Consider the following 19764-nt stretch of genomic DNA (forward strand, 5'->3'; position numbering starts at 1 on the left):
TGGAGATGACACTGTTTAGTGGATGTAGTGGATTCTCCATAATTGATAGGAGCCTGCTGAGCGCCCGTCACTCTGCCACAGAGCACCAAGAAGACAAGAAGAAACACTTTAAACAAGAGTCATGGAAAGAACCCTGGCTAGACCTTAACAGCCTTGGCTTTAAAAAGTCCCCACTGGTGCAGGCATGTACCAGCACAGTTCATGCCACTTTTAGGAACATCAAATCTCCACCATGGTCGTTGTCTGTGGCAGAGAGCTTGCAGTCCGTTCAGTTGCCCTCATTACTTTCTGGGGTACTCCTCATTAAGTCAAATGGGTCAAAACAATTTGGATTGTCCTGCCCTGAACTAAATTCTAAGTCTGCCAGTGATTCTTCTAAAAAAAGGCGAAAGTCGTCCAGGACAGGGGTGGTGGTCTCTGGAATGTCCATATTTAAATCTGACCTCCTGCCACCAAGTAAATTAGCAGAGCTCATGGACGTCTGGTTAAGACTGGCTGTGGTTTCTAAGTCCAGCGTCGATAGAAAGTGAAGAGTCAATGGACTGATGGCTAAAGTGTTCTCAAAACCCTCAGTCAAAGGTGTCCGATCCCACACATCACGGCTTGCTCCTCTTTTATCTTCTAGAGTTTGCTCTTGGACAAATCTCTCATTGATTGGAAAACCAAGTGAACAGTGAGGAGGGTCCACCTGAAATGATTGGGATCCACTCACTAACAAGCTTCCAAACTCAGGTTCAGTTGCTTTTTGTATTTCATTCTCTGTAGATGGCAGTGAGGTTTCTCTTTCACTCTTTGGACTTCCACTTACTGGGTTCTCATCCCCAAATGGCACGTTCAATGTGACATCAGCTCGGTTTCCTGCTCTGTCTCTTATGAAATCTCTGCTCGTCCAAGAACACATGGAAGTTCCACACGGATGCTCTTTGTTTTTCCCAGTGCTGTAAAAGTAGCTTTCACCATGTGAATTTTCCTGCTGGGGTTGGAGTAAAGCTAAAATCAAGGAATCTTCATCATCTGTGCCTTCATCTTTATAGTTTTGCTCAACTTGAGAGTCCAAAATGTTTTCTGCTCTTTGACCTGATGAACTGCTCACCTCAAGTCCTATTATTTCTTTCAGGCACTCCAGTATGCTGTGGATTGCACTGTCTACCTGTGCTTCAGATGGGTCACCGTAATCCTCTAAACTGGTTGACATTGAGTCCTCTAAAGGTAATGTTGCATTTTTAAGGACTCTGACTGAGTCACGTTGAATATCATCGAAGGGAGGCTCCTTATCACAATTTGTTTCATTCCACAATTTTTGCTCTTTGATGGATTTTGTATTACAATGTGGAGAGTCCATCAGAGTTGACTGTGAAGCAGTGGTCAAGGGATACTTGCATAACGTGGGTTTTGCACTTTTTACCTTTGTCTTCTCATTTAGAATGAAGCAGTCACCAAGAACATTTCTAACTGTTGGACTTTCATTGACATTTCTTATTAAAAGACTTTGGGAAATGTCTCTGTTGTCACTGATTTCATGAAGTGGTAGCCTTTTTTTAGGTAACGATATTGGTGTCACCAAATAAGAGAGACCATTGTTACTATCCAGGCTTGACAAATCCTGAGGAGAGTGTGAATAATCGCACAGTTTTGGTAAGACTGAGTGATCCTTGGGCACACACTGGCATATAAGGGAATCCATAGGAGTCTCCTCCTTATTACCAGATGCATGAAATGAATGATTTTCAGAGTTGTTGGGAAATGATGAACGTGCGTCCAGACAGATATGGGGCCTGATTACTTTTTTCATGGGTTCAGGAGCTGAAGAATGATTAGTAAAAGTCATATTACTCTCCAACAAAGAATCCATGTCAGGCTGACTTCCTGAAGACAAGGTGTAATCACAAATTTTTGTCACATTTAGATTCTCACCAATTTGCTTTCGGGTACAGCCACTGTCTATTTGAGATGTTCTCGTTGCCATCTTGAACGCTGAAGAAGGTGCCCACTTAGAGCAGACCTCACTGGTTGTGAACTGTGGCATCCCAATAGGAGAGGAGCTGCCAATGGAATGGAGGAGAGACGCCTCATGACTCCTATGTAATGGGGTTGCTTTTGACACATTAAGGACTTTGTGTAGATTCCGACATTTAACGTCAGGTGATTTCTTTAGCAGGGACTCTCTTTTGTGACTTGACTTCTGATTTCTTCCCCTTTGTTGCTCCACAAAGTTTTGCTTCACATACTGTGGTATTTCTTGGGAGGCACTTCCTGCTGCTTTCTCAATGTCATTCAGGTTCTTATTTTCTGTGTCATCACTGCTGCATTCATCATCATCATCATCATATGGCAGCATAAACGTTACCTTCTTTCTGTCTGACTTCTCTTTACAAAAGAAAGGACCATTCAAAGAAAAACCACCAGGTGTTATATTATCATCATGATTTCCGTCTGAACATGTTTTGAGTGAAGGTGTTTTATCAATGGCCAAACTGTCACGTATTTTAATGCTAAATACGGGGGCTTTAGGCAAAGGTGTTGATGTGATGACATGAGAACGATTATTTAGCCCATCCAGCCCCAGCATATAATGAGGAGTTTGGGAATGATCCATCAGCTCCAAAGGCCTGCTGAGTTCTGTCACACAATCTGTAGGAGTCATTTGTTGATTATTAGAATCATTAACACTATCACTTCTCAATGAACTTTCTTGGTGAAAACGTCTTTCTGGGATGTCTCTACTGCTACTGATTTCTTTGATAGGCCAAGATGTAGATGGCACAACAGGAGAACAAGAGAAATCTTCTGAGGTTTGTGAGTATGGGCACAGTTTTGGTAATCCTGACAGATCCATGAGATCTGACTGATTAGTTAGGTTTATAGACGAGGACACAAGAGTCACGTGCTGATGATCACATTTATAAGCAGAACGATTATCTGATGGACTGGTAGATGATGAAGTTGAGTCACCACACTGTTGGTAACTGATTAATTGTATTTCTGGTCCAGGAGTAGACATCACGTGAGTAAAAGGTGTGGATCTCTCTGTAGAAGTGTCTGTGTCAGACTGACTCTCTGACGACAGAGAATACTCACAAAGTTTTGTCACATGTGGACTCTGACCAACTTGATTTTCTTTACTGTCACAGTTCATCTGAGACCTTTTTGGCATCACTTTGGATATTGGAGAAGGTACACTTTCAGAATTGGTTCCACTTCTATCAAAATGTGATGAACCACTGAGATATGAATTGTAAGAAGATAAATCATCCTTTCTGGAATGACTGGAAGAGTTCTTTTCATTGCTACTTTGTATGCTTTCTTGTGACATATCACACTTGTTGCATGTAATGCCAGATAACTTCTTCAGTGTGGACTCTTCTCTGTGTTTTCCATTCCTAGTTCTTGTGTTGAACTTTCCAGAGATGTTCTGATCGGCCCACTTCTCTGTTTGCTCAGATTCACTTTCCATTGTTTCTTGCACTTTTGTCATATTGAGGCAGCCATTTTTACTATTCTCATGTGTGTGTTCATCTTCCTCATCTGTTTCAGATTCTTCCTTGTCTTCTTTTGGCTTCACATTTATACTGCAGAGACCTCCAGAAACACATTGCTTGTTTTTATTGTCACTGTAATCTTGGGTTAAACATTTTTGGGATAGATTCCATTCAGTAACATCCCCACCATCGTTTATGACACAAGTGAATAATGGTGCGCCAGACCAAGGTGTAGATGCCACCGCTGAAGTATCCATGAGTTCAGAATCACCAGTCAGGTTTATGAGTGAGGCCTTAGGAGTCACATGTTGATTAGCAGAGTCATGAGCAGAACTATTAACTGACATGCTGGTTAATGAATTTGGCGTATCCCCGTAAGTTTGAATATTGACCAGCGAAGCTGATATTCCACAAGCACCACCTGAATTACATTCTATTGAAAAATCCATGCTAGACTGACTTTCTGAAGAAACTTCAACATCACAAATTTCTGTAATGGCTACAGAAGCTTTATGCTTTGAACCCAGACCACTGAGTTCAAAAGAATCACGCATATCCTCAGAGTCCAAGAGAGAATTTTCAATGGTCAGTCTAGACATTGAAGAATCCACTTCCTCAAACGCCACTTCATTTTCACCCCAATGTGAAGTCTCACTAGATGAGAAGCTCTCACAAACTATACTGTCACCAGACATACACAAGAGAGCGTCCTCGTTTGTGCTACTTTCTGAGCCTTCTTGTGACACATCGTTATCTTTGTGCAGTTTACTATAGTCACACCAAGAAGACTTCTTCCGAGCAGACACTTTTGCTATACATTGATTTCTTCTCCTTTGTTCTCCAAGGATGTTCCTGTCAACACAAAGCTGTGTTTCATTGGATTCACTTTCTATAACTTCTTGAGCATTCTCCACTTCTACAAGAATGCTCTCATTATCCTCACTACTGCACATATCTTCCTCTGATATTGTGAACAAGAGATTATGGTGTGAAATGCCATCGATATCAAGGGAGTGGAGGAATTCAATGTGCTCATCCAGTTTAGTGTCACAAGTTACCTGAGTGGACCTCGACTGCAGTTGTATTCGTGTTGAAGATGATCGGGTGTTTCCTAATGTAAAGATGTTCCCAAGTTCTTCCCGTGTAAAATGTCTAAACGGGTTCTTTTCATCCCCAGTTGCCTGCCGCATCAGTGAGTCCTTGAAGACTTGGCGGCAGTAGATTTTTTCCTCCACTGTTCCACAAGTTATGAGTCTGTAGACTATAACATCTTTTTCCTGCCCAATTCTGTATATTCTGTCAATAGCCTGGGCGTCATCTGCTGGAGTCCAAGAGGGATCAAAGATAACCACCCTATTGGCTGCTGTTAGATTTAAGCCAACTCCACCAACCTGAGTAGTTAGAAGGAAGATGGAGTAATCACTTTGGGTTTGGAAAGCTTCCACAAGTCTTTGGCGTTTTGATATTGTAACTGTTCCATCCATACGCAGATAACAAAACTTATTGTTAGTTAAAACGAGTTGTATAATGTCCAACATTTTGGATGAATGGCTGAACACAAGTGTGCGGTTTCCCTCTGCACACAATTTTCTTAGCAAAGGAACCAAGAATAACAATTTGCTTGATTCTTGGGCAAGACCGGCACCTTCTTCATCCAACTCATTGACTACAAAGGGAAACAGCAACCTTGGATGATCACAAACCTTCTTCAGCTTGCAGAGCACAGGAAACGTTAGCTGATCCTTTTGCACCTTAGTTGCAATTATACTTTTGTATTTGTGGCTTTGCAATTGTGTTGGGCGAAGCCACACAACTAAGTCGTTTTTTTTTGAGAGACAAGGCAGGATTTCCTTTGTTCTTCTCATGTAATAAGGGCTTATCATTGACATCAAACTTTCTGAACATTTTAATGCCAGAGTGCTCTTTCTAGGGCTTGCGTTCTTCACTCTTCCACTCATTATAGGATTTTCATATGAATGTTTAAAAGTCTTATAGGTACCAAGGACAGCTCCTTGACAAGCAACGTTGAAGAGGGTCCACATCTCTCTTAGGTTGTTCTGGACTGGGGTGCCGGTGATAAGGATGCGGATCTTTGAAGGAAGGGAACAAGCACTTTGGCAGGTTTCGGTGTTGGGTGTCTTAATGGTGTGAGCCTCGTCAAAGATGACAATGTCCCAAATAAAGTCCTCACCATTGCAGAATGAAAGCTTATTCAATTTGCTAACCATTGTTCCATAACTGGTAATCAAAACTCCTCCCTGTTTTTTAACTTCTTCTAAATTCCATAATTGTTTATTCTTTTCACTACCATGAAAAATCTTCACCTGGAGGTTGGGTGTCCAAGCCTTAAAGGTGTCTGCCCAGTTGGTCATAAGACTGCAAGGCACCACGAGCAGGACACTTTCTTTTGGCTTCATGTTGATTACTCCAGAGAGAAAGGCAATGATTTGGACAGTTTTCCCTAGTCCCATATCATCAGCCAAGAGTCCACCTTTTCCATGTTTATACAAAGAGTAAAGAAAGGATACTCCTTCCTTTTGATATTCATACAGTTTGGTGTATAAGTCTTCTTTAATCCAAAATCCACTTTCTAAATAATGCTTGCCTGATCGCTGGTTCTTCATTTCTTCCTTTGCAGTAACGTCGCACAGCATTACTTCAGGATGACCACCAATATCACTAAAAACAAGAATGAAAAAGTGTAAGTCTCAAAACTATTCTGTAGCAAAACTGAATCTTAACGTGCAGACAAATTCTGAGTGGTTGCACAAAGAGGTTCTTACGTGTAGGCCTCCTACAGATTAGTACAGCAGACAAGCCAGGGGATGAATGGCTCATCAGACCAGAGGCCCACTCTTGAGTGGTGATGTCAAGAGAAGCGATGGGTGAAGAATTGCATTCATAGTGGATGTTTGAGCTCTTCTTCACACTCTGTGTTTGCTACAAGTGAAATTCTCACCATTAGCACATGGATTGTCATCTCATCTACAACCTTTTTCTTCATATGTGCAGGCGAGACTGTGGAGCGTGTGAATGGAGTGCCCGAGAAGATCATTGAGCTGTTGGAGGCAGCTGAGGAAGAGGCCGGCTTTTATTGGTGAAGAGTGACTCTTTCAGAGCAATATTCCCTGCTTTCCTTTCCAAAAAACGTACAAAAAAAACTTAAGGCACACTTTACTGTTTTGAAATTGCAAAACTGCATGCAAAAATAATTTTAGGTTCAATTTTGTGCAACTGTATGCAAAAGGAAATTCTGTTGTATTCTGTGCTGGGTTGCATTTCTAGGGCCCATGGCTTTCAGCATATTTTTTTTGGCTACTTAAGTATTTTTTTACATTTTTTGAATATGTTTTGGTGTTTTGGGCTGCAGTGATTCCTTTACCCTGATGGTTAATCCAGTGCTGGACTGGAAGAATGGAAGACCATCTGTAGTGGATGTGGACACAAAGTCCAAACCTTACTGAAGTAAAGAAGCGCATAAACAAGACAGAGCCATGTAAAGAAACGCATTCATCTTTCTGCAGTGCAGGGCCGACTTATCACTGACTGCCCTGACATAATTTGATGTTGGCAAATGAGGAGCACTGCCCATGAAACTCAGCACCAGCTGCAACCACAAGGTGTGACCAAAGCAAAGAAGGAGAAGAGAATCTGAACAAAGAAACAAAAAGTGCCTCGAACGTTCCTCACATGTGCCAAAGTGCGCTGACCAAGAAGAAGTCGAGACAAAGCATCGCCTGCTCTACTCCCAGAGTGAGTCCCGAGTCCACAAGAACGACTGGAAGTCATAAGCAAACCAGCTGACTTATCCTGGTTATGGGTATTACTGTACCTGAAAAGTCTGATGAGAACAGAGGTATTGAACTTCTAGAAGTTTCTCTTCCTAAATTCAGTAGGAAAGTTCAACACAGTATCTCACACACACACACACACACACACACACACACACACACACACACAGAGACACACACACATAGAGACACACACATACACACACTCAGACACACACAGAGACACGCACACACACTCAGACAAACACACACACACACACACAGAGACACACACACACGCAGACACACACACACACACACACGCAGACACACACACACTCAGACAAACACACACACACATACACAGAGACACACACACACGCAGACACACACACACACACACACACAGAGACACACTCAGACAGAGGATGTGTGTGCAGTGCAGATTAATTGTGAAAAAATCAACACCACAGTCAGAGTGCAGCTGTTAGAAACTTTATCCATCACACTGGCTGAAGGAGCAGACTTCTCACTAGAACATTTTAAATCAAATTACAATTCCTGGTAATTCTTTACATAAGAACTGAGGAAGTGGAATTCATAAGTTATGTGTCTTTTTTCTGTAAAAGAGAAAAAGATCACCCTAAGCTAATGTAGATTTGTGTTTTTGGCTGTTTCTTATTTCCCTTTGTCTGTATATAGATAGATAGATAGATAGATAGATAGATAGATAGATAGATAGATAGATAGATAGATAGATAGATAGATAGATAGATAGATAGATAGATAGATAGATAGATAGATAGATAGATAGATAGATACGTTATTCATCCCAATGGGAAATTCACATTCTTCAGCAGCAGCATACTGATACAATAAATAATATTAAATTAAAGAATGATAATAATACAGGTGAAAAAAACAGACAATAATTATGTATAATGTTAAATATTAACGTTTACCCCCCCCGGGTGGAATTAAAGAGTCGCATAGTTTGGGGGAGGAACGATCTCCTCAATCTGTCAGTGGAGCAGGACAGTGACAGCAGTCTGTCGCTGAAGCTGCTCTTCTGTCTGGAGATGATACTATTAAGTGGATGCAGTGGATTCTCCATGATTGATAGGAGCCTGCTGAGCGCCCTTCGCTCTGCCACAGATGTCAAACTGTCCAGCTCCATGCCAACAATAGAGCCTGCCTTCCTCACCAGTTTGCCTATTGTATATACTTGCATATGTCCATTTTTAATATCCTTTTGTTATAAATTAATTGTATTTATTTTTTTTGCAGCAAGTGTGCTACTAGTTGTTTAAAAATAGTCTATCACATTGTGTCTGAACCACAAACAGAGAGAGTGAAAGCTGTTTTATATGAATTTTTGACAATGTGTTAAGTTTGCTCATAAACTGTACAGATCACTTCAAAGTTCTGTGTGAAGTAAAACAAAAAAGAGCAAAAAATAACCAAATAGTCAGTACATAGACTTTGTCACGGGCGGCTGAGTGTTATACCCATCCGGGACGCCTGCCTATATAGCGCCTCTGCCATGAGAGGACAGCCGCCCTGGTTGCTATGGGGGTCACGGGAACCGAGCTGAGAATCTCAACCCTATAAGGGTCCGCGGCCTCCGCCAGGGTTAGGGTTCTGGATTCTGAAGCCCTGGAAGTCAGCACTTCTGCCACACCAGAAAGTGCCGGTGGAAGTTCATCGAGGGGCACCTGGAGCATATCCAAAAGGGGCCGCCTTCCAACAGTGTTGGGAGGAAGAAGACAAGGCTTGGGAGAGTGGAGAGAAGGCGGCCTGAAGAGGAGCATCGTGAGGCTCAGCGAGAAGGGTGATTGGTGCTGGAGCACTGTGTGTGGAGCGGGACAGTTAATGGACATTTGTAAATAGTGTAAATAAACATGTGGTGGACTTAAGAAGGTGTCTGTCTGTCTGTGGTCAGGCTGGCTATCACAACGTGTACAGTGCTCTTCTCTTTATCCCTGGACACCATCAGCATGTGGCCACCACATGCAAAAATATTCAACTTGTACAAGAATTGTTTGAGTTTGTGGTGCCAGTGCAGCTGGGCACTGGCAAATACTTACTGGCCCAACCTGACATTGTTTGAGTATCAGCCACGGTTAATGTGAACTAATTTCCTCATTAAATGTATTAATATGAAGAAAAGTTTGCTGGATTTATTACATTGTATACAGAAAAGCAAACCAGTAAAATACTTTGGCACATTACCTCAAGTTTGACCTGAGCTGTAGAAGGGCGTAAAAGCGAATTGATTTCACTGAATTTTGTTTGGCCCATAAAGTGACCCGTATGGAAAGGGCCTGTTTATGGATTTTTTTTATGGTGAAACGTCACCAATTTCGATATTTGATTGACATTTCTTCTACCAATGGAGAGAGGCATCTAGGAGGCAGGGCTTGATAGCAAGTATTTTCTGTTACGGCCTGCAGGAGAAGGCTATTGCTTCAGACCAGAGACATTAAGGGTGGATCTAGAGGCGGGATAACTGTCAATCAAATTTGACTTCAGCAAATCATATTGTGCTAATTCAGAACTTCAACGAATGAGATTGTTGTTACTGTATGACAGTCAAAACCATCCATCCATCCATCCCTCCATTTTCCAACCCGCTGAATCCGAACACAGGGTCACGGGGGTCTGCTGGAGCCAATCCCAGCCAACACAGGACACAAGGCAGGGAACCAATCCTGGGCAGGGTGCCAAACCACCGCAGGTCAAAACCACACCTGTCCAATTATCAGCGTTTGAAGTTGTCTATCAAGTGTGACTTTAACCAATCGTTTCACAGTTCATGATCTCCTACCTCTCTGAGGTTCTGCCTTATAGAGTTTCCTGTGAAATTGTACCAAGCGACGACACTCCATTAAACAAAAAAGAAGACAAAAAAGAAGCAGCAGCGACGAAACACCATTAGACAAAAGAAGAAGAAGAAGAAGAAGTAACAAAACTAATTGCTCGTTATTTTTGACAATGGAAGTAAGTGTGCTTCGAAATTAAAACGTTCGAAATTTGCATTGGCACAGTGTTCTTCATATTTTTTAATAACTTTGTTTTGGTTATGTTTGTACCGTGAACCTTTACGTTTGTATTAATAATCATTCTCGCTGTAGTAATTGATGCATATTCAGTGTTTGAAGTGGACCGGCACTCAGCGGTACCAGCAACGCTCCAAATTCCACAAGGCAAGTTTCATGAGAAATCCTTGACTGTGCATAGAAGACAAAAAATTCAACTTTTACAAGCATCTTGGAAACGCGTGATCAGTTATTCTGTCGTGAAGCAGACTTTTGACAAAGTTCAGAGTGACTGCAGTGGTGCACCATGTTACCTTCTTTTCTTTGTTGGAGTTCTTGGAGTAATGTGTCTAAATTGTAACACCAAGTAATCTGCCATGTTTTGGTCCCGTCACTTTGAATACAATTTCATGGTAGTTTTGTGCAGATGATCCATGCCATTTCTAAACTGTTAAAGACTTTCCTGCAATGGTCAGTGCGCCACTAAACTGTATGTGACTCAGAGTGACAGTCACGATGTCCACAGAGCCTTTCAATTTAATTACAAGTGACATTTAGATTTTTCCTTTCAGCCAACTTGCTACAAGAATATCTTCTGTAAATTGGATATTAATGGAAAGATCAGGCAAACTGCAAACACCCGTCTGTCAAACTTGTCATTCACTTGTAGTGTCGGACTTTCACACGTATTTTAATTTTTCTTTCCTTCTTTTCCTAGGACTTCCCCACTAGTTCAGTAGACACGGTGAATATGAACTGGAGGCTTTACATAACTTCAATTTATGTTTCGATTGTTTAGGATTTCAGTACTTTAGCTCTTATTCTCTCAGTCTGCTCTTTATCGGACTATGGAGGGACCCTTTGATTTTACTGCTGTCACTCTTTTAAAGATGCTGGTAATATAAATATATATATATATAATTTTTTTGTCTTCCTGTTTGGCATACTTTTAACTGTGGCATTCATTTTCAGTGCCCTCCACTATTAATGGCACCCCTTATAAAAATGTTAATTTTAAAAATATTTATTTCTTGATGAGAGCTTTGTTTTTCTTTGGATGAACTTGTTTCAATTAAAAGTCAAATGTTTCTCATTTTTTCAGTGCCAGATGACGTTTCTTCAGCAAACAGGGATTTATTTTCTAATCATTCTTACTAATTTTTACAAGGGGTGCCAATAATAGTGGAGAGCACTGCATGTACCCCTTTTGTCTTAGGATGACATGCCAGCCATTAGAAAGTGCTGCCGCTTGCTTCTTGTAGGACACTGCTCCTATGAGTGGTGAGTATTCAGTGTTTCCTTTTTTCTGTGGCCAGCTCCTCTGGTCTGGTTTAGTGGGTGCCAGATGACCGCTGCCTTTGCTGGTACTTGTTCTGAGGGTACCATTACTGACTGCTGGTGCAGATACCCTGCTTTTGGAGCTGGCCCTTTTGGGATGCTTGGACAATCTAAGGTGACACCTCACATCCAAATAGTGAAAACAGTCCATTTAAAAAGCTTGGAATTTGAAATACTCCAGTGTTTAAATGAGGTCAAATAGTGTAAGCTTTAAATACACCAGTGTGTGTTTTAGTATGTACAGGTAAACTTTTACTGGCGCTCTTTACTTCTGTCAAATGAATAACATCAATATTTTAATGTCTAAAACTCAGGACCAAGAAGAACATGGCAGCAGTGAACTCCTTGAGGAATACACAGATACAGCTACACCAAGGTATTCATGTAATATTCATCGGTTCGACTTAACATTGGACATGGAATGAAGGATTGTCATGGGCTTTATCAAGGACCAGCTGTCAATAGATAGATAGATAGATAGATAGATAGATAGATACTTTATTAATCCCAATGGGAAATTCACATTCTTCAGCAGCAGCATACTGATACAATAAATAATATTAAATTAAAGAATGATAATAATGCAGGTGAAAAACAGACAATAACTATGTATAATGTTAAATATTAACGTTTACCCCCCCTGGTGGAATTAAAGAGTCGCATAGTTTGGGGGAGGAACGATCTCCTCAATAATGGATGTATTCTAAAAAAACTATTGAGATAGCCACCAACGAGAGTTTTTGTAGTGAACCACAGAGGAATTCTCACAGTTTGGACTCTCTTGCAATGTGTCCACTTTTATGAGGAAACAGGAGTGTTCAGACCAAAGCCAGATAGCTTGCACAAGACAAACACTTGTGACATGTGACAATCTGATGTATTTATTTATTTGTGTGTTCACTGTGTAGGAGAGCAGGCTGGCTGTGTGGCTGCAGTGGGACAGCTGACTCCAGAACAAGGGGCTCAGGTTTTGAGGCTGCAGAGATCAGCGGGGCCTCCAGGAGGACTTCACATGAAATCTGTTGGAGGTCATCATAAAGGACCACTTGCTGGTAGCTTAGTTCAGATCACAAGTAAAACTTTGTTATTGTAATCTGTCTAGTAGCAAAGAGCTTCCATGACTTTATCACACCAAACTCTTCTTTGCTGGTCCAACAGGCTGTTGTATCTGAAAAGTTGTCATCCAAATGGTTTAAAAATGACGAAGATCCTAAAGGTCACCAGGTAATGACATACACACAGTAGAAGATGAGGAGCTGACAGATGACCTCTACAACTACCTGGTGACAGAGTTGTCACCATTCTGGATGTGCTGATGCCGGAGGCTCATTTGTCTCCATGAGTGACGTCCTCTCTGTTTCTGTGTTTGGGATCGGCTCTCATTAAAGCAGAGGGTCTGTTCATTGATGGCTCAGTAGACGGTGAGTGGGACGTCATGTGCTGTTGGGGGGACACAGACCTTTCTTTTTCTTTTCAGCACCATTATTCTGTTAAACAGAATAACATTTTACTTGTAGTGAATATAAACTAAATATACTGTACAGTAATCCCTGGCTACTTCGCGGTTCACTTTTCGCGGATTCACGACTTCGCGGGTTTTTAAATACAAGTGATTGCCCGCCTATCGCGGAAGTTATGTTCCAGACCCATCAGCAACAGGAGAAAATCCGCGATATAGAAAGACCATATAAATAAACATTTTTATAGTTTAAGCCTTAAAATACCCATCCCACATGCTTTAAACACATGTAAACTTATAAAACACACTTTGTTAACACATATGATATGTGAATGTCGGGCTAAGGATATGAGTAGCATCTGACTATTATAAAACATTTTAACTTCACGCAAGACAAGACAGTGAGACAGGAAAATTGGTGATGTACAGGCTTTTAAATTATTGACACGCAGAGCAACAAGCAGCACAAAGCCAGCACAAAGTCCACTTCTCCTTAGCGTTCATTCAGCTCCCCACCCCCTTGACAATGCGAAGTGGCAGGAGCGTACTGCGCTTCCGGGGAGGGGGGGTTTGAGCGAAGGTGAGTTCAGCCCTCACACACACACACACACACACACTCCTCGCGCAGAGCGACAAGCAGGCATTTTGGCAGAAGCAGCACAAAGTCCATTTCTGCTCAGCTTGAGTTCAGCTGCCCCCCTTCACAAAGCGAGTGCAGACACATCGACGTCTGATCGCTGCATGCAGTGTGCAGTGTTGGTCTGCGGTGTTTAAGAATGTAGAAAGTGTTTAAGAGCATAGGAAGTGTTTATAAGAGCGTGGGAAAGGTTAACAAGAGAGTGAGAAAGGTTTATAAGAGTGTGGGAAGGGTTTATAAAGCCTTAAAGTATGTATAAATAATAAAATAAATATAGGTCGCTACTTCGCGGATTTTCACCTGTCGCGGGGGGCTCTGGAACGTAACCCCCGCGATAGGTGAGGGATCACTGTATATCTGTCAGAAAGTCCTTTGTCAGGTTGAATTGCGACCTCTAATGGCAGAATATTAAAAATCACTTGTGGCGCCTTTCCTACATATTTCCGGGTGAAAGTTCAGGCTTCGCACGTCTTTCGTTCCTTTGTTTGCTTGCTGCACGTTGTGGGAATAGTTTGTCCTTTTCTCTTATCACTTGAGCCATTAATGCTGTGCGTCCTTGCGGAAAAGTAAGTTTATCATAGATAATTTGATATAAAGAGGTTCAAATGTTTGTTAAACTTACACGTTCAGAGTGTTAAAATGTGTATTTGTACGTAACGTTGTAACTTAGTGTATGTATTTAATTTGTTTACAGACCACAGCAACAGGAATTAAAGTACTTTCAGAGTTCAGATTGTGCTTGAAATTAATCTTTACCTCGGTATTGGAAAGGAGAGTTTACAAACAAAGTTGTACCACCGTGGAGTTAATAGCGGCACCTCCCGTGGCCAGACATCTGATCGTGTCTACGGTCGTTTGGACTTTATCTCACCCGCATCTATTACACTAGCCTGTCGTACCGAGACCAGCTCTCAATTTTAATATCAATGTAAATATATGTTTAAAGTGAAATTTAAAATACGCTTTAATACACGTTTAGTAATGGTGAAAGTAAATCTTTTTTGTTTTTTAAAGTGAGAGAGAAGAGTTTGACACACTTGTGCTGCCAACTGTTGGAGTTCAACGACCGACGGCATCACTGAGGCACCTCAGCCGCTCCTCTAATAAACGTCACTGGCTTTATTGGCCTTTGGTCTTTTATTATTTCTGAGTGTTAAATTGAGTGTGCATACGAGAGTTGTGTAGATTTGATTTAACTATTGATGTAAATAATAGAGGACACTTTGTTATTGTTAAAGATTGTTGATTAAGTTCTGCATATTTGAAATTTAAACTGCTCAAATAATGAAAGGAGCAAAACACATCAGATCTCAATGGGAACTAAACTCCTACTGGTGTCCTCTACTGCTATGGACTGATATGGTGATGTGTGAGGAGTGAAAGGATGGCAGCCTCATCGTGTGATGGAAATGAAAACGATCAACTGACAGAGATAAGGCTGAATTCAAAGACACCCCGGAAATCAAAGGGAAAAAAATGATGCGGCAGGCAGGTAGGTGAGTCCATTCTGGCCAAATTTCATTGCAGTCACTTCAAATCGTGCACAGTAGTTTGTGTGCCCCCCCCCCCCCAATATACCTAACAACATCCTAATGAGGTGACAGATGGTGTCCTGGGGATCTCCTCCCAGATCTGGACCACTGAGCTCCTGGACAGTCTGAGGCGTCAGATGGACCGAAACATTGTCCCACCCAGAGGTCTTCTATTGGATTGAGGTCAGGCAAGTGAGCGTGGTATGGGGGGCAGTCAATGGTATCAATTACTTCATCCTCTCGCCACCAGGAGGAACCACCATGGTGTCTGACAATGGGTCCAAGGATTTCATCCCAATACCTAATGGCAGTCAAGGTGCCGTTGTCTAGCCTGTAGTGGTCTATGCGTCCCTCCATGGATGTGCCTCCTACCCAGACTGACCATCACTGACCCCCCACCAAACTGGTCATGCTGAACGATGTGACAGGCAGCATAACGTTCTCCACGGCTTCTCCAGACCCTTTCACGTCTGTCACATGTGCTCAGGGTGAATGTACATGTAGGTTTGGTTCCTACATGTGTAATCCACTGTAGGAACCAAACGTAATTCTTACACCTGGAAAAAGCCTGCACGTGGGACCAAGACCACCGTAATATGTTTGAGTCTGCTGTGGTCCTCTGCAGAATTAGGGTTGACAATGGAGGAGGAAGAGGGTGATGTCCTTCATTCATTGGGGGAAACGCGCATCTGTTTTTAGGAAACACCCCTGAGAAATGCTTAATAGTATTGGAGTTTACTGTAAGTACCTAAGAACTTTGAAAATGTATTTGTGTATATAGTATTTGTTTTTTTGTATAAATTAGAATTTATATTTTTAAGTGTTGTTTTTAATACTGTATTCTGTTGCTATTGTTATATTTGAATAATAAAGTTTTTCTTTCGCTATTTTAATTGAGTCCAACACTTTTTTATTGAAAACAACATATTTGGGAACTTCTGACAACTAAAAAATTTTAAAATATCATAGGTTCTTAGAAAAAAAATGATGGTTTAGTTATACTGTATTTGGACGGTACCAAAATATGTTTCTTGTTATTAATTGGTGAAATACTTACTTTAAATTAGGCAATTGTGTGTCTATTGCATGTTATCATTGTAATTATTTAATAGCATTGGAGAGAGCGTCAAAAGGTAATTAAAGCCAAACACGTGCTATGTATTAATAGATTTACGAGGATTAATATCAATATACTGCAATACAAGGTAAAGTCCAAATCGGCTCGCTCTGTAATTGATTCTATAGATCTATTTTGTAAACCAAAAATTAATGAATACTTCGCACATTTTATGTTGGGAGGAAATTAATGCATTTTGTTAATAACCAGGTATATTGTTATAAATTGTTATATATTGTTATATGCAAATTGTTATAACACGCACAATTTGTTCAAATTTAAATTATATTCGCACAGTTAACAAACAGTCACCACGCAAACGTTTAAATGCGGGTACCGTTGAACTATAAAAATTTATAAAATTGGACAAGAAAAAAATTAAAGTATACGTGCAGGGCTATAGTCAGTCCCACAATAATGGCACGTAACATTGAATTTACACATTGAATTGCAGTATTTTTCGGAAGTATGATATAGTCAGGATTATTAGACGGCTACATCTTGAGCAGGTGACAAATACTCGTCGTTTTATCTTGAGGTCTCAGAATAATGATAACGGATATAAAAACAAGATTGCTTTTACGTCGTCAAAGACACCAAAAGTGAAATGGCAGTGCCAGTTGCGCTTACAAAAATCGATAAAGCCATGAAATGAGTGTTCCATAGAAATGCATTATAACCGTTTTCAAAAACCTTACAATGACATTTCACAATGAACGGGACAACATCAAAATTCTCGGTCGGCTAAAGTCGTCTGGCTTGGGGGTTTGTCGATTGCTGATGACGTCGTGGGACTCCGGGAGAAAACACACGCTGCCGTGGAGCAACACGCCGTGACGCCTGTGCCAACTGGCACTACAAGCTGTGCCCCATCGTGAATGATACAAAATAAACGTCCATCCGTTGTCTTGACAACAACACACACACACACACACACACACTTTGTGCAGAGCAGAGTCTTGTGGAAGCGACGAGCGCAGTGCGCTGCTTTAATTATTTTAGTATAATCTCAGTCCAGGCAGCGGCGGCATGTAAAGCAGCGCACCCCGGCCGCCACCTCAGCGTCTCGTCAATGCCCCTCCCTTCGTCAGTTATAGCGGAAAACAGCGGCTGTAAAGCAGAGCGAATATGGTGGCGTTGTGCACTATGACGGGTTTACGGCGTAGAACTTTTAGCGTTTAAGACAAGTCGCGGACTGCCAACGTGTGTCAGAGGGACCCCTGTGTCGCTGGAAAATGAGCGCCGTTTTTGGACTTAAAGGTTGCATTTCAGGTGTGAGTTTTGTTTAATTTCACTCACCTAATTTTTTAATCGTAACTGCGTTCTCCTGTTTTTAACTTGAACGTTTATTTGTTGCCAGGCAGAACATTTTTTAGGACTTTCACTTGGTAGTCCATCCATTCACATAACCAGATACGTAGAAGCGACATAATATGCATACAGTGCCTTACCTGTCAGGTGGCTGAAGTGATGATTTTGTGTTCCTTCAAGTTCAGAAGGTCAACTCTTTTGACTGATGGACTATCTGAAGGGTTTCTGAAGATGCAGAACCTTTTTAGAAAAATCTCAGAATTATACAACACCTCAATACCCTGAATTTGCTACAGCTAAGAAGCTCAAGCTGCAGGCATTTATATACCTTTTACCTCCGTCTATTATTTTTCACCCTGCTAAGTTTTCCCTGGGGATTTTACAGTGGGAATTTACCGGGGTGTGTCCTGGCTGTGACAATTCGAGTGAACTCTGAGTAACAATGTAGTTAGTAGACTTTCTTCAAAATTTCAAACAACCCACTTGGCAATGCGGTGGGCGGCTAGTTTGAAGCCAGCAAGTCCATCCCAGCATTGCATGTCCTTTCATGGCAACACCAACAGATCCATCCTTTTGTTTTCTTATCCTTTCAGTTTCTAAAGTAGGTGACGTACTCCACCTATGAGATCTCCGCATTTTTTAAAATTGCTGTCTCTGATTGTTACGTAGGGCTTGCTGTTTTTGTTTAAAATGTTACAGATCTGGTATAGAGATCAATGGGTAGGACCTGAAGCTGCTTTTTGTTCTACTTAATCTAAATTTACAGAGTGAGAACAGCAAATTTAACCAGTATAAATCTTCATTTAATTACATTTTAATTTTAATCCACGAGGTAGATTAGAGGGCAGGCTAAGGCTGGCAAGGAGTGTTAAATCATGACAGGAACAAAGCTGAACACCAAGCGCTTGGCTGAACCTGCTGGGGACCTGAGTCCCCACCACCAACATAGCTGCTGAGATCACTAGGACATGCAAACCCCTTCACCATGATGAGCTAACACAAGGATGGCATTGCCAGGTGTGACTCGTCTAAATTGTTTTCAACAGTGTGGTACTTTTTTTTTAATTTTATTTATTTTTGGTCTGTTGTCATTTAGCCTGTAATGTTGCCATTAACCCTTGCAGTTAGCAAGGACACACAACCAAAACCTTGAACTTACATTTGCACTGGAGTTATATTTTACCTAAGGTCTCCATATTGCAGTCAGTGGAAGACCCCTGCCATGTTTCTGAGGAGGTGAGTGGTACGATGAGTTTGTGCTCCTTCACCCTCAAGTTGAATCAGCATGAGACCCTTGAGTGTCACACTTTCTGAAGATTGTGGTAACTTCTTAAAAAATGACCTCCATAACGAAAGTCTGCATTTTTTACAGACTTGAGGGCCGCCTTTGGTGCTGATGTTTGTTTATGTCGGCCTCCTTTAGTGCTGTTCAGTTTTTCCCAGGATTTTCTGGGTGTGTCCGGACTATAACCGCACAATTAAGACGGAGAAAATCATCTCGCAGAGGAGCAGTGTGGCACAATGCGGTGCTGTTTTTTTATTTATTTATTTTTTAAGATGTTTTAGATACAAAGAATGGCATTATTGAGAAAACTGAAGAAAACAAGCTGTTGTGGACGCCCACTTTAAAGCCAACAAATCAATTACAGCGCTGCAGACTGTAACCACAAGATGAAAAAATGTGCTTTCACTTTCAAGATGACATTGTCCACCTTGAGGAACCCTGCATTTTTTTGAAAAACAACACACCTTGTGATCTCTCATTTCAGGCTTGTTTTCACATGATTAGTTATTTATTTCAAAGTTTTATTGTAGCTCCAGCCAGAAACAGGAATGAGGACAGTAAATATCAAATTTTGTCAAAATTAGCCAGTAAAATAGTTGGAAAATTCAAATCCCAGACACCTTCCATCCTGTAGCAGCCTAGGATGTAGCAAGTGGAAGACCCTTAGAGCATCCGAGATCAGGGTGGCACTTGCACACGTGGCAGGCCCAGGAGAAGAAAGCCAACGCTAAAAAGAGACATCTGTGAGGAGCTCGGATGTCTGACCTCGAACCAGGAACAAGGATCACTGCCATTTTG

The 19764-nt window shown here is 41.3% G+C and overlaps 2 protein-coding genes across 2 annotated transcripts in view; one reads left to right on the forward strand and one right to left on the reverse strand.

Moving 5' to 3' along the window:
• Window positions 1–268: 268 nt before the first annotated feature.
• On the reverse strand, window positions 269–6154 carry LOC127526225 (DNA excision repair protein ERCC-6-like). The gene has a single exon (XM_051921095.1). It carries the CDS (start codon window positions 6131–6133, stop codon window positions 269–271), a length of 5865 nt encoding a protein of 1954 aa, XP_051777055.1. The 5' UTR covers window positions 6134–6154.
• Window positions 6155–17885: 11731 nt separating this feature from the next.
• LOC127526236 (tripartite motif-containing protein 29-like) overlaps window positions 17886–19764 on the forward strand; it is a 38284-nt gene continuing 36405 nt past the window's right edge. Inside the window, exon 1 of the mRNA XM_051921163.1 lies at window positions 17886–18282. The gene's annotated coding sequence lies outside the window, so the exon portion shown is untranslated. The remainder of the gene's footprint in view (window positions 18283–19764) is intronic.

Source organism: Erpetoichthys calabaricus, chromosome 18, assembly GCF_900747795.2.
Source record: "Erpetoichthys calabaricus chromosome 18, fErpCal1.3, whole genome shotgun sequence".
In the NCBI taxonomy this organism is placed as follows: Eukaryota; Metazoa; Chordata; class Cladistia; order Polypteriformes; family Polypteridae; genus Erpetoichthys; species Erpetoichthys calabaricus.